Below are 22,090 nucleotides of genomic sequence, written 5' to 3' on the forward strand. Positions count from 1 at the left end.
TACCGAAATTGTTAATACCTTTTGGTTTGCTAGACATGTTTGATGCATTGTTAATACCTGGTTTGGTTTGCTAGACATGGTTAAGGGGAAATGTAGTTTAATTTGTTTTAATGCGATTTTCGACGTCATGTGTCAGTAGAGGGCACTGTGCACAAAGTTTTGCAAAATGAATGTAAACTTGTGTCCGAATTTTGGGAAAACCTTGCAAAGTACTTTACTTACCATTATGAACACTGCCTATCATTTTAACATAAAATATATAATATGTTAATATTGCAATGATAACAAAACCACTGAAATGAATGTATTTTTTTATATTCTTGTTGCCAAATACTTTATACACAAACAAAAATGTCAAAATTCTATACCAAAATTACCAATTTGTCTGATTGAATTTAATTATCTTATTAAAACACTTACCCTAGTGAATAACAAAAAGAATAACATCTTCATGAATCATTATAATAAGATATTTTCAGAGTGAATATAATTGTTTCTTTTTTGTATTTTATTTGTATTTGTATTTTTTTGTATGTTTGATGCATTGTTAATACCTGGTTTGGTTTGCTAGACATGTTTGATGCATTGTTAATACCTGGTTTGGTTTGCTAGACATGTTTGATGCATTGTTAATACCTGGTTTGGTTTGCTAGACATGTTTGATGCATTGTTAATACCTGGTTTGGTTTGCTAGACATGTTTGATGCATTGTTAATACCTGGTTTGGTTTGCTAGACATGTTTGATGCATTGTTAATACCTGGTTTGGTTTGCTAGACATGTTTGATGCATTGTTAATACCTGGTTTGGTTTGCTAGACATGTTTGATGCATTGTTAATACCTGGTTTGGTTTGATGCTAGACATGTTTGATGCATTGTTAATACCTGGTTTGGTTTGCTAGACATGTTTGATGCATTGTTAATACCTGGTTTGGTTTGCTAGACATGTTTGATGCATTGTTAATACCTGGTTTGGTTTGCTAGACATGTTTGATGCATTGTTAATACCTGGTTTGGTTTGCTAGACATGTTTGATGCATTGTTAATACCTGGTTTGGTTTGCTAGACATGTTTGATGCATTGTTAATACCTGGTTTGGTTTGCTAGACATGTTTGATGCATTGTTAATACCTGGTTTGGTTTGCTAGACATGTTTGATGCATTGTTAATACCTGGTTTGGTTTGCTAGACATGTTTGATGCATTGTTAATACCTGGTTTGGTTTGCTAGACATGTTTGATGCATTGTTAATACCTGGTTTGGTTTGCTAGACATGTTTGATGCATTGTTAATACCTGGTTTGGTTTGCTAGACATGTTTGAGCATTGTTAATACCTGGTTTGGTTTGCTAGACATGTTTGATGTAGCAATGTAAGTTGATTTTTGTATTATGAATAAAATACATTTATTTAAAAAAAAATACATATATATATATATTTGTTTGCAAAATACGCAGGCCATGAGCTATCAGAACCAATATGTGTATTGTTGGGCAAGATAGATTGGAAGACAGAAACCAGTGTGTGTACCTACTTAATCATTTTCTATTTATTTAACCTTCATTTCATCAGGGAGTCATTCTGAGACCAAGGTATTTTTTATAGATGAGCCCTAAGTTACATAAATGACAGAAAATACACATGAAAATATAAATACAAAATGCAAGCAGAAAGAAAAATATGGTCATAAAAAACAAACACATTAATCAGCATTAAGGTCCTCAGTCAGCTTTCTGAATTGGCCCAGACAAACAAACAAAAACAGAACAAAAAATGTAAGAACATTTTGAAGATTGTTCCACAAATAAGGTGCGAGATAACTAAAAGCTGATTTCCTAACTCAGTAGAGACAAAAAATAATTTCCAGGATACAATCCTCACTAACAGGGATGTAGACAGCCATGTGTGGGCCCGGGAGGACATAGGCCAGCCCACTTGGGAGCCAAGAAGACCCCACTGGGGAGCCAGGCCCAACTAATCAGAATGAGATTTTCTCCACAAAAGGGCTTTATTATAGACAGAAATACTCCTCCGTAGATTCTTCATATTCCACACTTGTCAGATGGATGGATTATCTTGACAAAGGATACAATGCTCACTAACAGGGATGTTTAATACATTTGCGCACAACATTTTAGAGAAGTAAGGTTTTTGTGCATATGGAACTATTTCATTTCAGGTCATGAAACATGGGACCAACACTTTACATGTTGTGTTTATATTTGTGTTCGAATCAAATCTTGTTTGTCACATGCGCGGAATACAACAGGTGTAGACCTTACCGTGAAATGCTTATAAATCCGTAACCAACAATAAAGTTCAAGAAATAGAGTTGAGAAAATATTTACGAAATAAAATAAAATAAAAGCTAACACAATAAAATAACAATAATGAGGCTATATACAGGGGCTACCGGTACCGAATCAATATGCGGGGGTACAGGTTAGTCGAGGTCATTTGTACATGTGGGTAGGGGTAAAGGGACTATGCATAGATAATAAACAGCAGTGTAAAAACAAAGAGGGGGGTCAATGTAAATAGTCCGGGTGGCCATTTGATTAATTGTTCAGCAGTCTTATGACTTGAGGGTAGAAGCTGTTAAGGAACCTTTTGGTCCTAGACTTGGCGGTCCGGTACTGCTTGCTGTGCATTAGCAGAGAGAATAGTCTATGACTTTAGTGACTGGAGTCTTTGACAATGTCCAATGTATTTATGTTGGTTTGTCAAGGTCAATTGGTTGTTCTAATTGAAGATGGGTACAGCATGTGAAAGTGACAACTGTTAAACTGTTTTCACCTTTCAGAGTGGGGCCTCATGGGATGTTATTCCTGGAAAGCTTTGCTAGAGTCATCTCTTTCACACCCTCTGTCCTACTAAGTTACTGACTTCAACATTTGAACTGTGGACATACATCATTTTGCTCATTTAATTTATACAGGTTAAATCTTCTGAAGCCTTGGAAATCTCTTCATAAAAGTTCTACTTAAGTTGTTTTTTGGGGTATCTGTACTTTTTACTTTTACTCCACTAGATTCTTAAGGAAAATATGTACATTTTACTGCCATACATTTTCCCTCACATCCAAAACTACTCATTACATTTCAAATGCTGAGGCAGAACAGCAATATGGTCCAATTCACGCACCTATCAATATAACGCATTGTCATTCCTACTGCCTCTGATCTGGCGAACTCACTAAACACAAATACTGAGTTTGTAAATGATGTCTGAATGTGCCCCTGTGCCGTCTGGTTTGCTTAATATAAGACATTTGATGTATAGCATTTACTTTTACTCAAGTATGACAACTGAAGACTTTTCCCACCACTGTACATGAGTACATTTAAAAACAGATACATTTAGACTTAATCAAGTAGTATTTTACTGTGTGACTTTCCCTTTGACTTAAGACATTTTCAATTGATGTACTTTATCTTCACTTTTACTCAAGTATGACATCTGTTTTCCACCACTGTTTATTTGTCAGATAAACATTGAGCATTGTGTCTCCCCTGAAGATCAAGTCTTTCCTCAACAACCACTTTGAATCCATTCACAAAGTACAGTATCATTGCCTTATAGCTGTTTATTGTGTATGAATCCAAAGTGAACTGATTTTCAAATACAATTACAAATCACACATGTTCGTTTCATCTTGTCCCTGAAACAAATACAAATATAAAGTATCCAATATTCACATGTGCTGTAGGCCTGGCCTACTATAGTACATTGATGAATAAGTATCAACGCTAAAACAACTCAATGTAAAACCACCAAGACTTATGGTCTGAATGAAACAATGCAACACTCATCAAATACAGTCACGTCTCTTTACAAAATAATTAAATTACATTCCTTTAGTTACGAATAGCAATACATATCTGTACTTACTACGTCTAATTATGTATGTATGTATGAAACAGCAATATAAGGACCTGCCTGAACTACATTTTAATTCAGATTCTACTGTATATTTTAAGAGGCAATTACATTCTGTTTCATTATAATTGACTCACGTTTGGTGATAAGATCCATTACTAGAATCATTTACAGATATTGATTGGGTTAGTTAGTAACAAAGGCACTTGAAGGTTAATAGATGGACTTACAGGGAAGCTCAGGTGTCACACTCCACTCTGGAGGGTGATCCAGGACTGTGCTGTGGTGGTGGAGTGGATGCTGAACGCAGGGTACACAGGTTCTCTGAACACAGCCCTAAACGTGTGCAGGTGCTCCCGACAGCCCTTGGTGCTGTGAAAGATCAGTGTGCCCCCCTCATAGTCCAGTGCCACCTCCACCCTCAGCGGTTGATTGGTCTTTTCAACCAGCGCCATGTTTGAGGAGGCATGGCACGCCGTCAGCTTCTTGTTCTTCCACTGCAGACGCCAGGAGACTGGGTTGTGGCCCAGCCGGCTGTGGTCACCCCTTCTGGGCACACTCTTGTAGCACAAGCCCACTGACCACATGCTCTGGTCGCCCACCTCCACCACCCAGATGTGCTCCCCACTTGTGAAGCTCTGGGAGCAGAGGACCTGGGGCGCAGTACTGAACCTCTCTGGGTTATCAGTGGAGGCCTGCTTGATGCCAATGTACTTGACTGTCCGCAGGTCGTTGGAGAGCAGCAGGCTGGGGTGCGCTGTGGTGATGTTGAAGGTCAACTCCAGAGGGTTGAGCTGGACATTGAGGGCCTGGAGGAGCTGCCCCATCTCTGCCCTGAAGTCATTCATCCTCAGGCTGGCTTGAAGCCGCTTGGTGTTGAGAGGCTCTTTGGAGAGCACTCTGGCCACAGTGCTTGTCACCACTTCCGTGAGCTGGGATTCGATCAGCAGGAACCTGTGGATGAACAGATGCTTATCAGTCACTGAGAGGACCTCGGCAGAGCTCTGGTTGGCCTCCATCAGCTCCTTCTGCTGTTCCTCTAGGAGCCCCAGGCCACTCTGCCAGATCTTCCTTTGATGGCCTCTCTCCTCCTCCAGCAGCAGGCTCATCCTGTCTCTGTACCTGCTCACCAGACCAGCCATGCTGTCCATCAGGGCCACAGCCGTAGACATCAGCTTGTCCACCACAGCATCAGAGGTGCCCTGGTCCTCAGCAGCCCTCTGCAGCAGGGTCTTGGTCAGCTGCAGCCTGTTGGCCACCTCCTTGCTCCGGCTCTCTAGGACCCGCCTCATCTCCTCCTCAGCCACCTCGATAGTCAGGACATCGTGATTCTGGTGGGTGCCCTTGATGAAGCAGGAGGCGCAGAGGAAGGTCATGTCGCTGACACAGTAGTACTCCAGCAGGTGTCCATGGATAGCACAGCTCCTCAGGCCCAGCTTAGTCTGGGGCTCCACCAGGTCATGGCTCCTGAAGGATTCCCTCTCAGTGTGGCGCTGCAGGTGCCTGGCACACAGGGACATCTCACACTTTAGACAGGTCTTGATGGCCAACGTCTCTGTGTCCAGACAGGGGTCACAGCGTACCTCCAGCGGCTCTCTCCCAAGGTTCTCCACTAGCGCAATGGCCCTGTAGCCTTCTATGATGCCGCAGAGCTTGAAGTTCTTGTGCAGTGTCTCTGTACCACTGTACTCTTCTCTGCACTCAGGGCAGCGAGACAGGCTCTTCTCTCCACTGCTGGCGTCTGTAGCGTTAATGCAGGCAAGGCAGTAGTTATGGCCACAGGGCAGATAGACTGGATTTGTGTAGAGCTCTAGGCAGATAGGGCAGCTGAGCTCATGTTCTAACAGCTTCTCTGGTTTAGACAGAGGCATGGTCCTTCCTTGTTCACTCTGATTCTCCACACTGGCCTCAGAGCATACTGAAGAGACAAAGGGAACGAGAGCAAGACAAGGAAGTGAGCAATGATATTTACTGGCAACCAAAGTCGTAACGTGTGCTGAATAGCATTCCTAGAAGTGATACTGCCAAGACTCCTGCCATCATTGACAGTAAGTTGACAGAACAAATAATAACGTCATTCTTAAAATATGTTCTGAATCCACTAATCAAAAGTATTTAAACGAACAAAAAGAATCTCTTACCTGAGGAAAGAAATGAGGATCTGGTGAAAGAGTTGTACACTAATGTTTGCTTGGGTTATAGGAAACTGCCATGTAAGATGGGTGAACTCAGTATTGTACATACAAACATGTCCCCCCCCATCTTACCGTGTTTACTGTAAACACTTCACTTTAAATTACAATTCCAGTGTCTCCCAATTTGTGTTTTGTTTTGTGTTTTTACCGAAGTGGTGGAAAATGACAAGTTTTAAGCCAGGTCAACAGCGGATAAGAAGAGGTCTCTATTTTTTTGGTTTAGTTTATTTAGGACAGCTAAAAACAAGCAAACACTGAATTCAGTGCAGGCTTAAAGTCCTACCTCAGTCTCCTTTTCAGCTCATTTATCATGTGATTTACTTAACAAAAGGCACATCAGTATCGCTCCTTTATTGTTCCTCAAGCAAGGGGGGGTGACATCAGAAGGCACCATCAGACCAACTCCTTGAATGGCCTACTCAGACCAACTCCGTGAAAAACACTATTTTGCTCAAAACACATATTTTTACCCTTAAGTGTTTGTACATGTTTGTATTTATACGTGGGGTATTGTTTTTCAATAGGATTTTTTTTTTTAAATGCTGGAGTGTGTCTTTCAGGACAAAACAGGGGAAGTCAAAAAAGCTCCAAAAAGTCCAGCAGGGGCTTGCCAGGTGGCCCTCCTGTGATCATATAGTATGACTAAAACATATGGCCTAGATAACAAACAACAGACAGAGCAGAGTTGGGACATTGTCTTACATCAGATCGTGCGACGATTCCGCCTGCACTGATTGAGAGACGAGCGTTGCGTAGGAGTGACGCCACCAGTCGGAAGACAACGGGGTTGGGGTCAATTCTATTTAAATTATAGTCAATTCAGAAAGTTATCCAAATTCCAAGAATTTGAAGAATTTCAGTGTACTTCCTGAATTGACAGGAATGTAAATGGAATTAAACCCAACCATATATCATGGAATATTGCAGATTAAAATCTAAATTCAACCTTTAAAGTGTTATGTAACACTAAATAATAAACATACTGTAGTTTTCATGCAATTAATTGTATCTTGGATGTTGACATTTAACTTTTATTTATTCAGGAGAACCCATTGAGACCAGGGTCTCATTTACAATGGTGACCCGAGGACAACAATACAACACATTAAAAATAAAAGTAAACTACAAATTACAGAATCAACACTTACAACTTCAAACACCACAAGTACAATTATTTACATTCAATCCAAACAGTTGTGATTCACATTAAATTCATTCAACATTAAAGTATTAAACTGGCCAAGAGGCACCAGAGTGTCAAGATATAGGGAGTTTGGTAGGCTGTTCAAAAAATACGTACTAGTGGAACCCCGAAAGTTGTGAACCTTGAGACCTGTGAAGGGTTTGGTATCTCATATTTTAAAATGCTAACAGTGATGTGAGGTAGGTTGAAATCTTGTGTAGTAGAGATTTGTAAACAGCAAGGGGGTAATGAAGTGATCTACGGGACTTCAATAAGGACCAGACATCCTTTTTGATACAGGATGCAGTGATGCATATTAAACCTGTCGCCTGTGATAAAGCAAAGGGCGCTGTGGTAGACGGCATCCGAATGTTTATTAGTAGTGACTGCTGCATTCCGATACATGGTGTCACCATAGTCAAGATCTGCCAGGAAATCTGACTGTACAATCTGCTTCCTGCTGTTTAGGGAGATGCATGATCTATTTCTATAAAAGAAGCCTACTTTAAATCTCAGCTTCTTAACTAGCTCATCCGTATGCTTTTTAAACTCCACATTATTGTCAATCCAAAAGGCCAGATATTTATAGGTGGGAACCTGCTCAATGAAAGAACCATCCAATGCATAAATGTGAAAGCCATCTAAAATATTTCTATGAGAATTAGAAAACAGCATACATGTAGTTTTTCCTGCATTAAGTACCAATTTAAATCAACAAGGACTTTCTGCAAGGCGACAAAATCAGATTACAGCTCCAACATAGCCTGGTCAGACGTTGGGAAATTCCATACATAACAGAGTCATCTGCATACAGATTAATGTTACAGGTTTTTGCAGATAAACAAATATTATTTACATAAATAGTAAAGAGGACAGGTCCCAAAATCGACCCCTGAGGGACACCTTTAGTAATATCGAGGTAACTTGACACCATCAGAGAGCACACAGGTGGCCAATGTCAGGGAGAGTACCCCAAAAACATTCCAGCCCACTAGGCATCCATTACTAATTCACTATTATAGTGCCTTTGGCATCCTCTGCTGGAGAGTTGGACTGGGACTTGACTTTGCTGTGCTACAGTGCATTTGGAGAGAATAATTTGGTGCTATTATGGCAGAGATTTGAGTTGTAATTCATAAATTGCCATTTAGTTATTAAGAGGCAGATTGGTTACTGTTAGAGGCAGAGCCTGACTTGCGAGGGCGTGTGCCATTTCCCAGGGAATATTAAAACTACTCTGGCACCACAGGTAACTTTAAACTCCTGGTAATATGCAGGGCTTTGAAGTGGCACCACTTTTTTATTCATTTCATTGCACCCTTTTCTCCAAAATACTGTAGCAATTTTCAATCAGACAACGAGGGAGAGACAGACAGACAAGGCCAGAAGGGTCTTCTATGCCATCAAAAGGACATAAAAAACATAAAAACATAAAATTCGACATACCAATTAGGATCTGGCTAAAAATACTTTAATCAGTTATAGAACCCATAGCCCTTCATGGTTGTGAGGTCTGGGGTCCGCTCACCAACCAAGAATTCACAAAATGGGACAAACACCAAATTGAGACTGCATGCAGAATTCTGCAAGAATATCCCCCGTTTACAACGTAAACACCAAATAATGCAGAGCAGAATTAGGCAGATACCCGCTAATGATCAAAATACAGAAAAGAGACGTTCAATTCTACAACTACCTAAAATGAAGTGATTCCCAAACCTTCCATAACAAAGCCGTCACCTACAGAGAGATTATCATGGAGAAGAGTCCCCTAAGCAAGCTGATCCTGGTGCTCTGTTCAAAAACACAAACAGACCCCACAGAGCCCCAGGACAGCAACACAATTACAGTAAACCCAACCAAATTATGAGAAAACAGAAAGATAATTACTTGACACAATGGAAAGAATTAACAAAAAAACATATAAAACTAGAATGCTATTTGGCCCTAAACAGAGAGTATACAGTGGCAGAATACCTGACCACTGTGACTGACCCAAACTTAAGGAAAGCTTTGACTATGTACAGACTCAGTGAGCATAGCCTTGCTATTGAGAAAGGCCGCCGTGGGCAGACCTGGCTCTCAAGAGAAGACAGGCTATGTGCTCACTGCCCACAAAATGAGATGGAATTTGAGCTGCACTTCCTAACATCCTGCCAAATGTATGACCATATTAAAGACACATATTTCCCTCAGATTACACAGATCCACAAAGAATTTGAAAACAAACCCAATTTTGATAAATTCCCATATCTATTGGGTGAAATACCACAGTGTGCCATCACAGTAGCAGAGAGAGAGGGGGGTAGAGAGCGAGAGATAATTATCATTTGTCAATCCTTAGAAAGAATCAGTAGGCCAGCATATGTTTGGGGATTATAAACTTCATCCATAAAAAAGCATTCTAAGCCCCCATCTTGGAACAGTAATGAGTCTTTTTCGAACATAAGGTGAGGGGGGGTTTACAAGAGCCAACTTCAAAACAAATATCCCACCGCTTTTCAAGCAATGTCAGATATAAAGGACACTTTTTATGGATTTACTCTAAAACAGGTCTCTGGAACGGCCCTAAAATGTCTGAGATGCCTGAATATTCCTACTACCTGTATATATTGTTTACTATACAGCCGTTTATTTTACACAGTATTACATTTGATGGCTTACTGTATTTCTATCAAACAACACTGCTCTATGTTTACTAAGGTATTAGGAGAAAGTTGCAACCAATAACTGACTGACATTTTGAAACTTTTAAATATGTTAAGGAGACAGTAATACTCTTTACTGCAACTGTCTCTTATCCAGGCCAAGCACATCCTGCTCTAACCATAACATTAGTTGATACCCCTCTGACCCTGAACTGTGTCCAAATCTATATCACCCCTGCCCCTGCTGCACCCTCAGCATATCCAAACATTAGACATGCAGTCCCTTTCTCCCTCAAACCCTGCCCACAGGAAGTGTCTCTTCGCTGGAGGAAATGGAGGCCAGATGTGGGGGTGTCCCACAGCTTTGGGCAGTGGGGTGAAGGGTGGCTGTGTGACAGGAGGGAGGGGAAAGTATCCCTGTTGGAATTTGTGCAATTCATCACTATGTTAGCTTCCATTCTTTGGGATTGGTTTGAGTGTTATTTCAAAGTATCTGGCATGTGGGAAAATAATACGAATTTAACATGCAATGGAACTCTTCTTCAAGGCTGCCAATGTTTCACACACAAAATATTGTAAGAATAATTGAAAAACCCCTGTGTAGAGTCATAACTCACTCACCACCGTATAATAGATCTATTAAATAGCAATTCTGAGTCCAAAATAACCTGTCGGGAAATTAGATATTAAAGCAGTGTGTTTGCAGTCATCATTAAAGCTTTGGGTTACACCATTGGAGATCTCTGCTTTACTACTGCTCATTTCTCTTGTTGAATTAGAATAGATGTGGACTGAGGTCATAGCTAAAGTATAGAACATTCCGGTGGATGTCAGCCATGCTATAACAGACATGATCCCTCACACACAGCAGTTTCACTGTGTCTTATTATGACACTTTAGCTGTGAACTGCTTCATTACACAAGTAGATTCACCAGAACTGGAGGGTTCAGAAATATTTCCAGTCAAGTTGTCTTTTTCCAGCATTTTTTATTTCGATGGTCAGTCTTTTCATTGTTTGGTGTGTTACCACTGCAGAAAACTTAGTAAAAAAAGAGAAAATAGTGGCCGAAACATTATGTCACATCCCTGACGAGGAAATGAAATGTGCAACATCAATCAGGCAGAGTAGAGGAGATCAAAGAGCGCCCCACACCCTCCATCTGGTTCTGTTTGGGGAGACTTTTTTTCCCCTGCCTCTCTCCTTCGTTCATTCCCTTTTTCTACTCTGAGACTGAGTTCTTCTTGTTTTTTCTGTCAGGCATTCCTCCATGTTACAGAGACAATGACATAGTGGCACGCAAGGTAGAACCAGTCAGAAGACGGTACCTGTCTCAGTTCTTATACACCCCTCTGTTTTATATCTGAACTGGATATGATTTACTGTTTCTCTGACTGAGTGAAGGTCTCAGGTATACCCATATGCTGTCATCACATCTCTATATCCGAATGTGGAGTCATGTTTGTGTTACAGGGATGTTTGTGTGTATATGCGTGTGTGTCTATTCATGTGGTGCATGTGTGTGTCTGTGTGTATAAGGGCAGGTAGGTGTGTATGTCTGTGTGTATAAGGGCATGTAGGTGTGTGTGTCTGTGTGTATAAGGGCATGTAGGTGTGTATGTCTGTGCATATGCGTGAGGGTGTGTATATAACCTCCACATGTGATAACATTCTGCCGTCTCTCTCAGTGGAAATATTTAGGCTAAGTCCTCGTTTGAGCGTGCAGTTCAAACAGGAGAAGGCAGAGATTTCTTACCTTTTCCAGACGTTGGCTATCTCCAGGGGGCTTTCCATACAACACAGGGTATTGTGAGTACGCTTGGCCCCTCTTTGGAAATGTGCTGTGTATATGTGTGTTTATATCAACCCTGATATCCATTTTCCATTATTCCGTTAGCTCTGAGATATTTATTTTTACGGTGAGGGTGTTCAATGGAATTGTAATGTATAAATAGTTTGATCAGTCACAGGATTCTCGATGACTCTGAGGAGGACACACTAACAATGCACCCCATTGTACCAATTAAAGCTAGAGTCTTTCATTGAAACAATAAGAAAGCGGTCACCCCACCTCTGTTTTGGTAAAAAGCTAAGGGATGGGCCTGGAGAAATGTATCCACTCTCAAATTCATAGATGAGGTCAGCACAGGTGCATCAAAGATGGGACAGGGAGACTGAAAAACAGCTTCTTTCTCAAGGCCATCAGACTGTTAAATAGCAATCTCTGACCGGCCTACACCCAGTACCCTGGCCTGAACTTAGTCACTAGCCGGCAACCACATGGTTACTCATCTCTGCACCTTGTCGGCTGCTGCCATACTGTATGTACATAGACATGGAACACTGGTCACTTTAATAATGGAACACTGGTCACTTCAATAATGGAACACTGGTCACTTTAATAATGGAACACTGGTCCCTTTAATAATGGAACACTGGTCACTTCAATAATGGAACACTGGTCACTTTAATAATGGAACACTGGTCACTTCAATAATGTTTACATACTGTTCTACCCATTTCATACGTATATACTGTGTTCTACTCAAGTCTATCCTATTTAACTATTGCTTTACATATACTATTCTATCCACGTATTCTTTAAATATACTATATATTCTATTCACATACTGTCCATAATGTCCACACATTCCATCACATATACACTACCGTTCAAAAAATGTTGGGGTCACTTATGGGGTCACTTAGAAATGTCCTTGTTTTTGAAAGAAAAGCACATTTTTTGTCCTTTAAAATAACATCAAATTGATCAAAAATATAGTGTAGACATTGTTAATGTTGTAAATGACTATTAAATGTTGTAAATGACTACTAAATGACTACTAAAAAACTGCAGATTTTTGGGGGAATATCTACATAGGCGTACAGAGGCCCATTGTCAGCAACCATCACTCCTGTATTCCAATGGCACGCTGTGCTAGCTAATCCAAGTTTATCATTTTCGCTGTTGGTCGCAGTTGTAAATGAGAACTTGTTCTCAACTGGCCTACCTGGTTAAATAAAGTTTAAATTCAAAATTTAAAAAATTAAAAAGGCTAATTGATCATTAGAAACCCTTTTGCAATTATGTTAGCACAGCTGAAAACTGTTGTTATGATTAAAGAAGCAATACAACTGGCCTTCTTTAGGCTAGTTGAGTAACTGGAGCATAAGCATTTGTGGGTTCGATTACAGTCTCAAAATGGCCAGAAACAAAGAAAATCCTTCTGAAACTCATCAGTCTATTCTTGTTTTGAGAAATGAAGGCTACTCCATACGAGAAATTGCCAAGAAACTGAAGATCTCGTACACGCTGTGTACTATTCCCTTCACAGAACAGCACAAACTGGTTCTAACCAGAATAGAAAGAGTAGTGTGAGGCCCCGGTGCACAACTGAGCAAAAGGACAAGTACATTAGAGTGTCTAGCCTGAGAAACAGACACCTCACAAGTCCTCAACTGGCAGCTTCATTAAATAATACCCGTCAACAGTGAAGAGGCAACTCTGGGATGCTGGCCTTCTTGGCAGAGTTCCTCTGTCCAGTGTCTTGTGTTCTTTTGCCCATCTTAATCTTTTCTTTTTATTGGCCAGTCTGAGATATGGCCTTTTCTTTGCAACTCTGCCTAGACCCTAACATATTTGCAAAAGGGTTTTCTAATGATCAATTAGCCTTTTAAATGATAAACTTGGATTCGTTTTTTAACACAACGTGCCATTGGAACACAGGAGTGATGGTTGCTGATAATGGGCCTCTTTACGCCTATGTAGATATTCCATAAGAAAATCAGCCGTTTCCAGCTACAATAGTCATTTACAACATTAAAAATGTCTACACTATATTTCTGATCAATTTGATGTTATTTTAAAGGACCAAAAATGAGCTTTTCTTTTAAAAACAAGAACCCAAACGTTTGAACGGTAGTGTATATATACCGTATATATAGGATTGACCATCCAGGATATCAAAATGAAAACCATGTTTTGAGGCTATACAGTGTTTGTTTACATTTTCATTGTTTTACCCCAATGTTTGTAAACAATCTTATATTTGGTGTACTGGTGGGGTACGACAGTTGACGTTTATAAGTTCTATTTTTCAAGAATCAATGGGTATATATCATTATTGATGTCCAAAGATAAAGGATTCTAGCTTTAAAGGGAATGTTGCTTGTATTACTAGGCCTATACGCTGACCAGTGTTGGGTATTCATTCAGGTCAGTTTCCTGATTATACCAAGATAATTATTTTAAATCAACAGATCACCGATTCCCCCGACTTTACTGCCCATCTGGACCGGACAGTGGAAGTCTGGCATGTGTTTTATCTAGAAAGTTTGGCACGTACTTAATCTTGGTAGGTAAAACAGATGTAGGTGAATTTTGTTTGTGTACTGTAAGTATGTTGACATGAAGTCTCTTTCCGCAGGTCCACATTTCTTCAGAGAATAACCCACACCACATACTAAATGCACTCAAGTGATTCCACATATAAACATTGTACCCTAGTGCAACACAACCCAATGTCCCTGATGGATTCAGTGCACTTTTACATTGGAGGGCATTCATGGAACTGTTTTGGACTGAGGCCTATTCGAATCGAATCTCAAAAGTCAAGCAATAGATTTTGTTCCTGTGTTGTGGATGTCTGCAATGTTTGAGAACTGAGTGATGGTGGTGGAACTGAAGGGTATGTTCATGTTCTGGCACAGAGGATGAAACAAATGTTTCCAGAGGCACCCCTTAGATTCAGAACCTCTCATTCTTTCCTTTACTTGAGCTAATTTTGCTATTAGACTTCACTGCTACTCTGGTATGCCAGTTTCCCCTTTAGCCTACCGCTCAGAAGACTGTGCCAGGTCTCCAGTAAAACAAAGTGAATCTGAACACACTGTCTCTGAGGCTTTTTCTGACTTACAAAACAATGGAACTGTGAAATTGAATGCAATGAAACTGTACAAAACGATTCAGTTCGATGAAAGGTTAAGATAATGACAGCCTAGTTCTATAGTATCTATCTCTCTAGAACTACTAAAGAGTGTTTTTTTCTCTTCCTCATGCAAAGCCTCTAATTATTCTAAGAAACCTGGGCACACTAACAAGGTCTGTCCTGAGGAGTTATAGTACATCATGTGAGGAGAATATTGTCTAGGTCCTACTTTCAAAATCCAAAGGAATTGATGATGGTGTTGAGTTGTGGAGACTTTCAGAAGGGAAAAGGAGGTATGGGGGAGGGGAGCTACTTGTTTTGGAAGAAATCTGGAACCTATAAACTTGGACAACTTATACGAAAAAGAACGGCAGAATATCCCCATCTGATTGGTCAACCCACGTGCCTTTGTCTCCGCCTCATCCCTTTACCCTTACCAATCACAAAACGCATTCTCTTCCTGTTATGCTTGGCCTGGCTGTGCCTTAGAACCCATCTGGACCAATCTGTGGAACAGATGGGTGGGAACTTACAAGTTCCATCCTCTTTCTTCTTTAAAAAGCCAGATGCAGGTTGGCTGCTGTCTTACATTGAGCTAGGATACTGGACGCAACTGCCGTTCTGAATGTAGCGAGCAGATTGTATTGTTAAATTGTTGTCATGTCTAGATGTAGGCAACATATGGATTTCCAATACTGAGAATTGATTATTTTTCCATTTGCTTTCTATTGCTAGCAGACCTGGCAGATCACTTCTGGTATTTCTATATACAGGCTTGCCATAGAACAGAGAAACTAAAGGAGGCATAGCCCATTAGAGGCCCTGAATGAGAGAACAGAGGAGTGGGATAGAACAGTGTAGGTGTAGAAACAGGGTTAGGTAGATAGACTGCCATGAGAGAGGATCCGTCAAGCTGTGGTGAATACCCTGAGGGAGGGGTGGTGTCCAGCGAGGAGGAGCCAGACTGTGCTCCAAACAAATGCCCTGTGGTGGTGGTAACACCAGGGGCTGGCGGGCGCAAAAGGGTCACCAGGAAAGACAACATTTCATCGCCAACAGAGGACAACAAGTCAACGACAGGAGGGCCGCCCAGTCTGATCCCATCAGGACCCAAGAGGCCTAAGAAGAGTCCCCAGCCCTCCCTGTCTCCTCTCCCCATCCCAGGCCAGCCCCTGGAGGACCCTCAGCACCAGCGGGTGGTCGCCAATGTACGGGAGCGCCAACGGACGCAGTCCCTGAATGATGCCTTTGCCTCGCTTCGTAAGATCATCCCCACGCTGCCGTCAGACAAGCTGAGCAAGATTCAGATCCTGAAGCTGGCCTCACGCTACATTGACTTCCTCTACCAAGTCCTACAGAGTGATGAGATGGACGCCAAGCTGGCCAGCTGTAACTACCTAGCCCACGAGAGACTCAGCTATGCATTCTCAGTGTGGAGGATGGAGGGGGCCTGGTCCATGTCCGCTACCCACTAGCCCTCCCACTTACCTCTCTAACACCCTCTCGCCCTCCCCTCCTGCCCCCTCGCCCTCCCACAGCTGCGCCCTCCGGACCAAATCTCCCATGACCTCTGACCCCTGCTCTCTGACCCTCATCCTCACACCATCTAACTCCTCCACCACTCTACACCAGGTATGCACGATACATACCATTCATACTCAATAGTATCTTTCCAAAAAAAAATGACACTGTTTTATATTGCATGCAAAGAAGTAGTAATTCAACAGATCTGCTGAAGGTGATCAGAGATGAACCTGGTGTTTTAATATCGTATCAAATGCAATGCTGGACATTTGCCAGAATGAAACCTAATAACTAAGCCAAGTAAGTAAATCACAAGGGAGGATCATAGAACAGCACATCTTAGGTCCCCACAAATCTGTTTTTACATACAAGGTATACTGTAACTATTCTACAAGATCAGTTTGTCCTGAAAATCGATATATGATGGTAGCTAAATGTAGCCCATGATTATCATCATGTTTATGGACCTAATAGGTCCAAGAACAAGAAATGGACAAGAAATCATAAAAATAATCATATACAACTTCTTAATAGACTTGATGTTTTTTTTAAATATATATATTTGTATATTTATGTGAAAGGCATATAAGAATGAATTCCTCCAGAGAGAGAGAGAAAGAAAGAGTTTTACCCAGCCAGCCATAACTCATTGTACCTCCTAGTCTCATCATTTTAGATAATAATAATAATATTAATCGGCCTTTGAAGCCAAATGATTGTGAAAAAAGTGACATTACAAGTTTCACTTTCCTACACCCAAACCAAGTCCCTTTTTTATTATTTTGGTAGTAAAACCTTCCTTTGAAATTCTTTCCTTTTGGACGAAAATGAGATAGATCTTGACGAGGCTGAAAAAAATAACCTGGTTTTGAGAAACCATGCAGCAGTTAGCCATCAAAGGAGAAGTGAGGGCTGTCTACTGCACTCCCACAAAGCACTAAGTTAAATGAAAGAGGTGCCATTGATTCTTCCAGCTCCACATCTCCATGGTAAAGATGGCTATCAGACACCTCATCAGTGGCTGTGCCTCCCTTCACCAGTGGCCACACATTTGCCATTTGAAACCACTGCTTTACCCACTTCACAAGAGGTACCGTTACCACGCTTCTAAGGGATGTCTTTTTCATACTACAGTCAGCACAGTGTGTTCATACAACCTAGCACACATTGACATGTTATTCGCTGTGACATTCTCAAACACTGTCCTCTAGAAATTGTGTTTGAGGCGAATGAAAGTGAAATGTCCTTTGACCCTTTCTTAAATACCAGGTGAAATGAATATAGGAGGAACAGGCGGTTAGATATGAGTGAAGCATTCTCAGTGTTTGTGTTTGTTGGGATGGCCGTTGTGTCTGCAAGCTGATTCTGAAGGAAGACATGATTTGCTCCTTTGTCATTAGTGTCCTGTAGTATTCTCCAGCTAATGTCTTCTTAACCTTTCTCATGTTCTCCCTGCTATTCTATGGGGTTGCTTTGGAATATATGTGTGTGTGTGTGTGTGCCACATGAATACAGATTTGTATTCTGTCAGGGAGGCGTCAATGTTTATCCCTGTCTTTCATGGAGATCAAATATACATTGGTGTTTTAGCCTGCTTTGTTCTTGTTGTTGAACTTATTGCCACACTTTCGATTGGACGTTTATACTTATATTTATTGCGTTTACTTTTGCCTTTATATGCATGTTTATTGATATTATCCAGTTGCATTTAATCAAAATACCACATTTTACAAGGACATGGTCAACAAAACACACAGCCCTGACCTCCAGGGAAAATGGACGTAAACATTTTAATACTGAAGGGAGTTATGCCCATTACCAGTTTAACTGTTAAAGTGCAGAGATTTTATTAGGCATCATGAAATAAGAATGTGTTTTCTTTAAAGCAAAAGGAAATAGCATATTTAGCATTATGTTTGAGCACTTACAGAATGTTTCTATCTTGTGTCTCCCCAGCATAGGACCAAGGCGATTGAGAAGCCTTCACGTTGGTCTGCAATCCCTTTGATTACTGGTTTGTACTTACACCTCTGGACCAACTAAATCACAGATCTCAGCCCTGCCCTCACTCTGGAGAGGTACTGTAGAGACTCGGCTTCCTCGAGCGCACACCGAATCGTCAGGGCAACAATTTTGAGCTACTAGCAGGCCTGGAAGACAGACAACTAAAGCATTTTATGACCTGGAAATTGCAACTTTGACTTAGAAACAGTTTTGTACACAAATGTAAGTCATGTGAATGTTCCTTTTCTAGTGTAAATGCATGTCGTCACAAACAATAGAACATTCTTGATTAAAAGGGAATCAGTTGCTGTAAAGAATGTATTTGTATTACAATTGTAGATATGTGGATAAAACATGCCTTGTGATTTTCTTGTCCATATAATAAAATGTGTGTCTCATCTTATAACCGGTCTCACCTTTAACCCTGTACTGCGACGACACCAGCATGGTCCACCATCAGCCTTCAATATTTGGAGATGGACGATGACACAATGGCATTTCTAAACACCAAATACATATGAAATACTTGGACTTATTATCCTTCTTTGTGTTTGTGTGTGAAATAACCTGGGATCTATCTACGAGTTACCCTGTCAGCCTTAATTAGTGCTCTAGAACATACGCCTCGTTAAGAAGTCTGCTCTGGCAGACTAAGGTATAATTGCACATAAAGCTGTTGTTCTTTTGGGGGAAAATAAGGCCTCTAAAATATTTATTGGTTGGAAAGAAATCTTGTGATATACCCAACCACAGAAGCACATGTGGATACATGCATTAATGGACCATGAGAGTGTACACTGTATATCAAACATGTCACACCTACACATGTGCACACACAACATTTTCCATTTTAATTAAGAGAAAATCAGTACAAAATAGACATTCTTTCTATACACACATAGGAAATATGGAGGAAACAATCAAGGTCAAATAAAAGTATGAACGTATGAAAAAAGATTCAATGTCATTTTTTGTTATTCTAAACTTGTTAGTGAAGGCTACCAATACATGATTCAAGGCACATGTGTGATGCATTTTGGTCTTGAGTATCTATTTACAGTGACTTTAGCAAGTAGATCATAAAAAGGACAAAAAGTCGATCATAAAAAGGACAAGATAAAAAGAAATGGTGAGGAGTGGCCCACTGGCAACTAAGACTAAATGAGTGTGGCCCATAGACCCCTGGAAAACTTTACAGGAGAGCTAATGTACAGTATTCAACACACTTTAACTCTAACAGAGTTAAACCCTTCATAGACAACAGATACCCACTGGTGCACTACGAGACAGTCACAACACAGTCACTGTCAGTTCTACGAGACAGTCACAACACAGTCACTGTCAGTTCTACGAGACAGACACAACACAGTCACTGTCAGTTCTACGAGACAGTCACAACACAGTCACTGTCAGTTCTAAGAGACAGTCACAACACAGTCACTGTCAGTTCTAAGAGACAGACACAACACAGTCACTGTCAGTCACTGTCAGTTCTAAGAGACAGACACAAGTCACAGTTCACTGTCAGTTCTAAGAGACAGACAACACAGTCACTGTCAGTTCTAAGTTCTAAGAGACAGACAAACACAGTCACTGTCAGTTCTAAGAGACAGACAACACAGTCACTGTCAGTTCAAGAGACAGACACAACACAGTCACTGTCAGTTCTAAGAGACAGACAGACAGACAACACAGTCACTGTCAGTTCTAAGAGACAGACAGTTCTACACAGTCACTGTCAGTTCTAAGAGACAGACACAACACAGTCACTGTCAGTTCTAAGAGACAGACAACACAGTCACTGTCAGTTCTAAGAGACTGACAACACAGTCACTGTCAGTTCTAAGAGACAGACACAACACAGTCACTGTCAGTTCTAAGAGACAGACAACACAGTCACTGTCAGTTCTAAGAGACTGACAACACAGTCACTGTCAGTTCTAAGAGACAGACACAACACAGTCACTGTCAGTTCTCACTGTCAGTTCTAGAGACAGACACACACAGTCAGTCACTGTCTGTCAGTTCTAAGAGACAGACACAACAGTCACTGTCAGTTCTAAGAGACAGACACAACAGTCACTGTCAGTTCTAAGAGACAGACACAACACAGTCACTGTCAGTTCTAAGAGACAGACAACACAGTCACTGTCAGTTCTAAGAGACAGACACAACACAGTCACTGTCAGTTCTAAGAGACTCACTGTCAGTTCTAAGAGACAGACAACACAGTCACTGTCAGTTCTAAGAGACAGACAACACAGTCACTGTCAGTTCTAAGAGACAGACACAACACAGTCACTGTCAGTTCTAAGAGACTGACAACACAGTCACTGTCAGTTCTAAGAGACTGACAACACAGTCACTGTCAGTTCTAAGAGACTGACAACACAGTCACTGTCAGTTCTAAGAGACAGACACAACACAGTCACTGTCAGTTCTAAGAGACAGACAACACTGTCAGTTCTAAGAGACAGACAACACAGTCACTGTCAGTTCTAAGAGACAGACAAACACAGTCACTGTCAGTTCTAAGAGACAGACACAACACAGTCACTGTCAGTTCTAAGAGACAGACAACACAGTCACTTCAGTTCTAAGAGACAGACAACAGTCAGTCACTGAGTTCAAGAGACACAGTCACTGTCAGTTCTAAGAGACAGACACAACACAGTTCACTCACTGTCAGTTCTAAGAGACAGACAACACAGTCACTGTCAGTTCTAAGAGACAGACAACACAGTCACTGTCAGTTCTAAGAGACAGACACAGTCACTGTCAGTTCTAAGTCACTGTCAGTTCTAAGAGACAGACAACACAGTCACTGTCAGTTCTAAGAGACAGACAACACAGTCACACTGTCAGTTCTAAGAGACAGACACAACACAGTCACTGTCAGTTCTAAGAGACAGACAACACAGTCACTGTCAGTTCTAAGAGACAGACAACACAGTCACTGTCAGTTCTAAGAGACAGACACAACACAGTCACTGTCAGTTCTAAGAGACAGACAACACAGTCACTGTCAGTTCACTGTCAGTTCTAAGAGACAGACAGACAACACAGTCACTGTCAGTTCTAAGAGACAGACAACACAGTCACTGTCAGTTCTAAGAGACAGACAACACAGTCACTGTCAGTTCTAAGAGACAGACACAACACAGTCACTGTCAGTTCTAAGAGACACAGTTCTAAGAGACAGACACAACACAGTCACTGTCAGTTCTAAGAGACAGACAACACAGTCACTGTCAGTTCTAAGAGACAGACAACACAGTCACTGTCAGTTCTAAGAGACAGACAACACAGTCACTGTCAGTTCTGTCAGTTCTAAGAGACAGACAACACAGTCACTGTCAGTTCTAAGAGACAGACAACACAGTCACTGTCAGTTCTAAGAGACAGACAACACAGTCACTGTCAGTTCTAAGAGACAGACAACACAGTCACTGTCAGTTCTAAGAGACAGACAACACAGTCACTGTCAGTTCTAAGAGACAGACACAACACAGTCACTGTCAGTTCTAAGAGACAGACAACACAGTCACTGTCAGTTCTAAGAGACAGACACAACACAGTCACTGTCAGTTCTAAGAGACAGACAACACAGTCACTGTCAGTTCTAAGACAGACACAACACAGTCACTGTCAGACAACACAGTCACTCTTCTAAGAGACAGACAGTCACTGTCAGTTCTAAGACAGACAACACAGTCACTGTCAGTTCTAAG

At 41.0% G+C, this 22,090-nt stretch overlaps 2 protein-coding genes across 3 annotated transcripts; one reads left to right on the forward strand and one right to left on the reverse strand.

The window, feature by feature from the left end:
• Positions 1-1,520: 1,520 nt before the first annotated feature.
• LOC115132824 (E3 ubiquitin/ISG15 ligase TRIM25-like) lies at positions 1,521-5,785 on the reverse strand. The gene has a single exon (XM_029665564.2). The coding sequence runs from the start codon at positions 5,747-5,749 to the stop codon at positions 4,124-4,126; it is 1,626 nt and encodes a 541-aa protein (XP_029521424.1). The 5' UTR covers positions 5,750-5,785; the 3' UTR covers positions 1,521-4,123.
• A 7,999-nt stretch (positions 5,786-13,784) lies between these two features.
• twist3 lies at positions 13,785-19,454 on the forward strand. 2 transcript variants are annotated; one of them, XM_029664723.2, is made up of 3 exons: positions 13,785-16,463; positions 17,330-17,445; positions 18,312-19,454. In XM_029664723.2, exon 1 carries the CDS (start codon positions 15,725-15,727, stop codon positions 16,304-16,306), a length of 582 nt encoding a protein of 193 aa, XP_029520583.1. In that variant the 5' UTR covers positions 13,785-15,724; the 3' UTR covers positions 16,307-16,463; positions 17,330-17,445; positions 18,312-19,454. The 2 variants fall into 2 exon arrangements, with proteins under 2 accessions (XP_029520583.1, XP_029520582.1); XM_029664722.2 differs by lacking the exon at positions 17,330-17,445.
• Positions 19,455-22,090: the final 2,636 nt, after the last annotated feature.

This window comes from Oncorhynchus nerka, linkage group LG7, assembly GCF_034236695.1.
Source record: "Oncorhynchus nerka isolate Pitt River linkage group LG7, Oner_Uvic_2.0, whole genome shotgun sequence".
Classification (NCBI taxonomy): Eukaryota; Metazoa; Chordata; class Actinopteri; order Salmoniformes; family Salmonidae; genus Oncorhynchus; species Oncorhynchus nerka.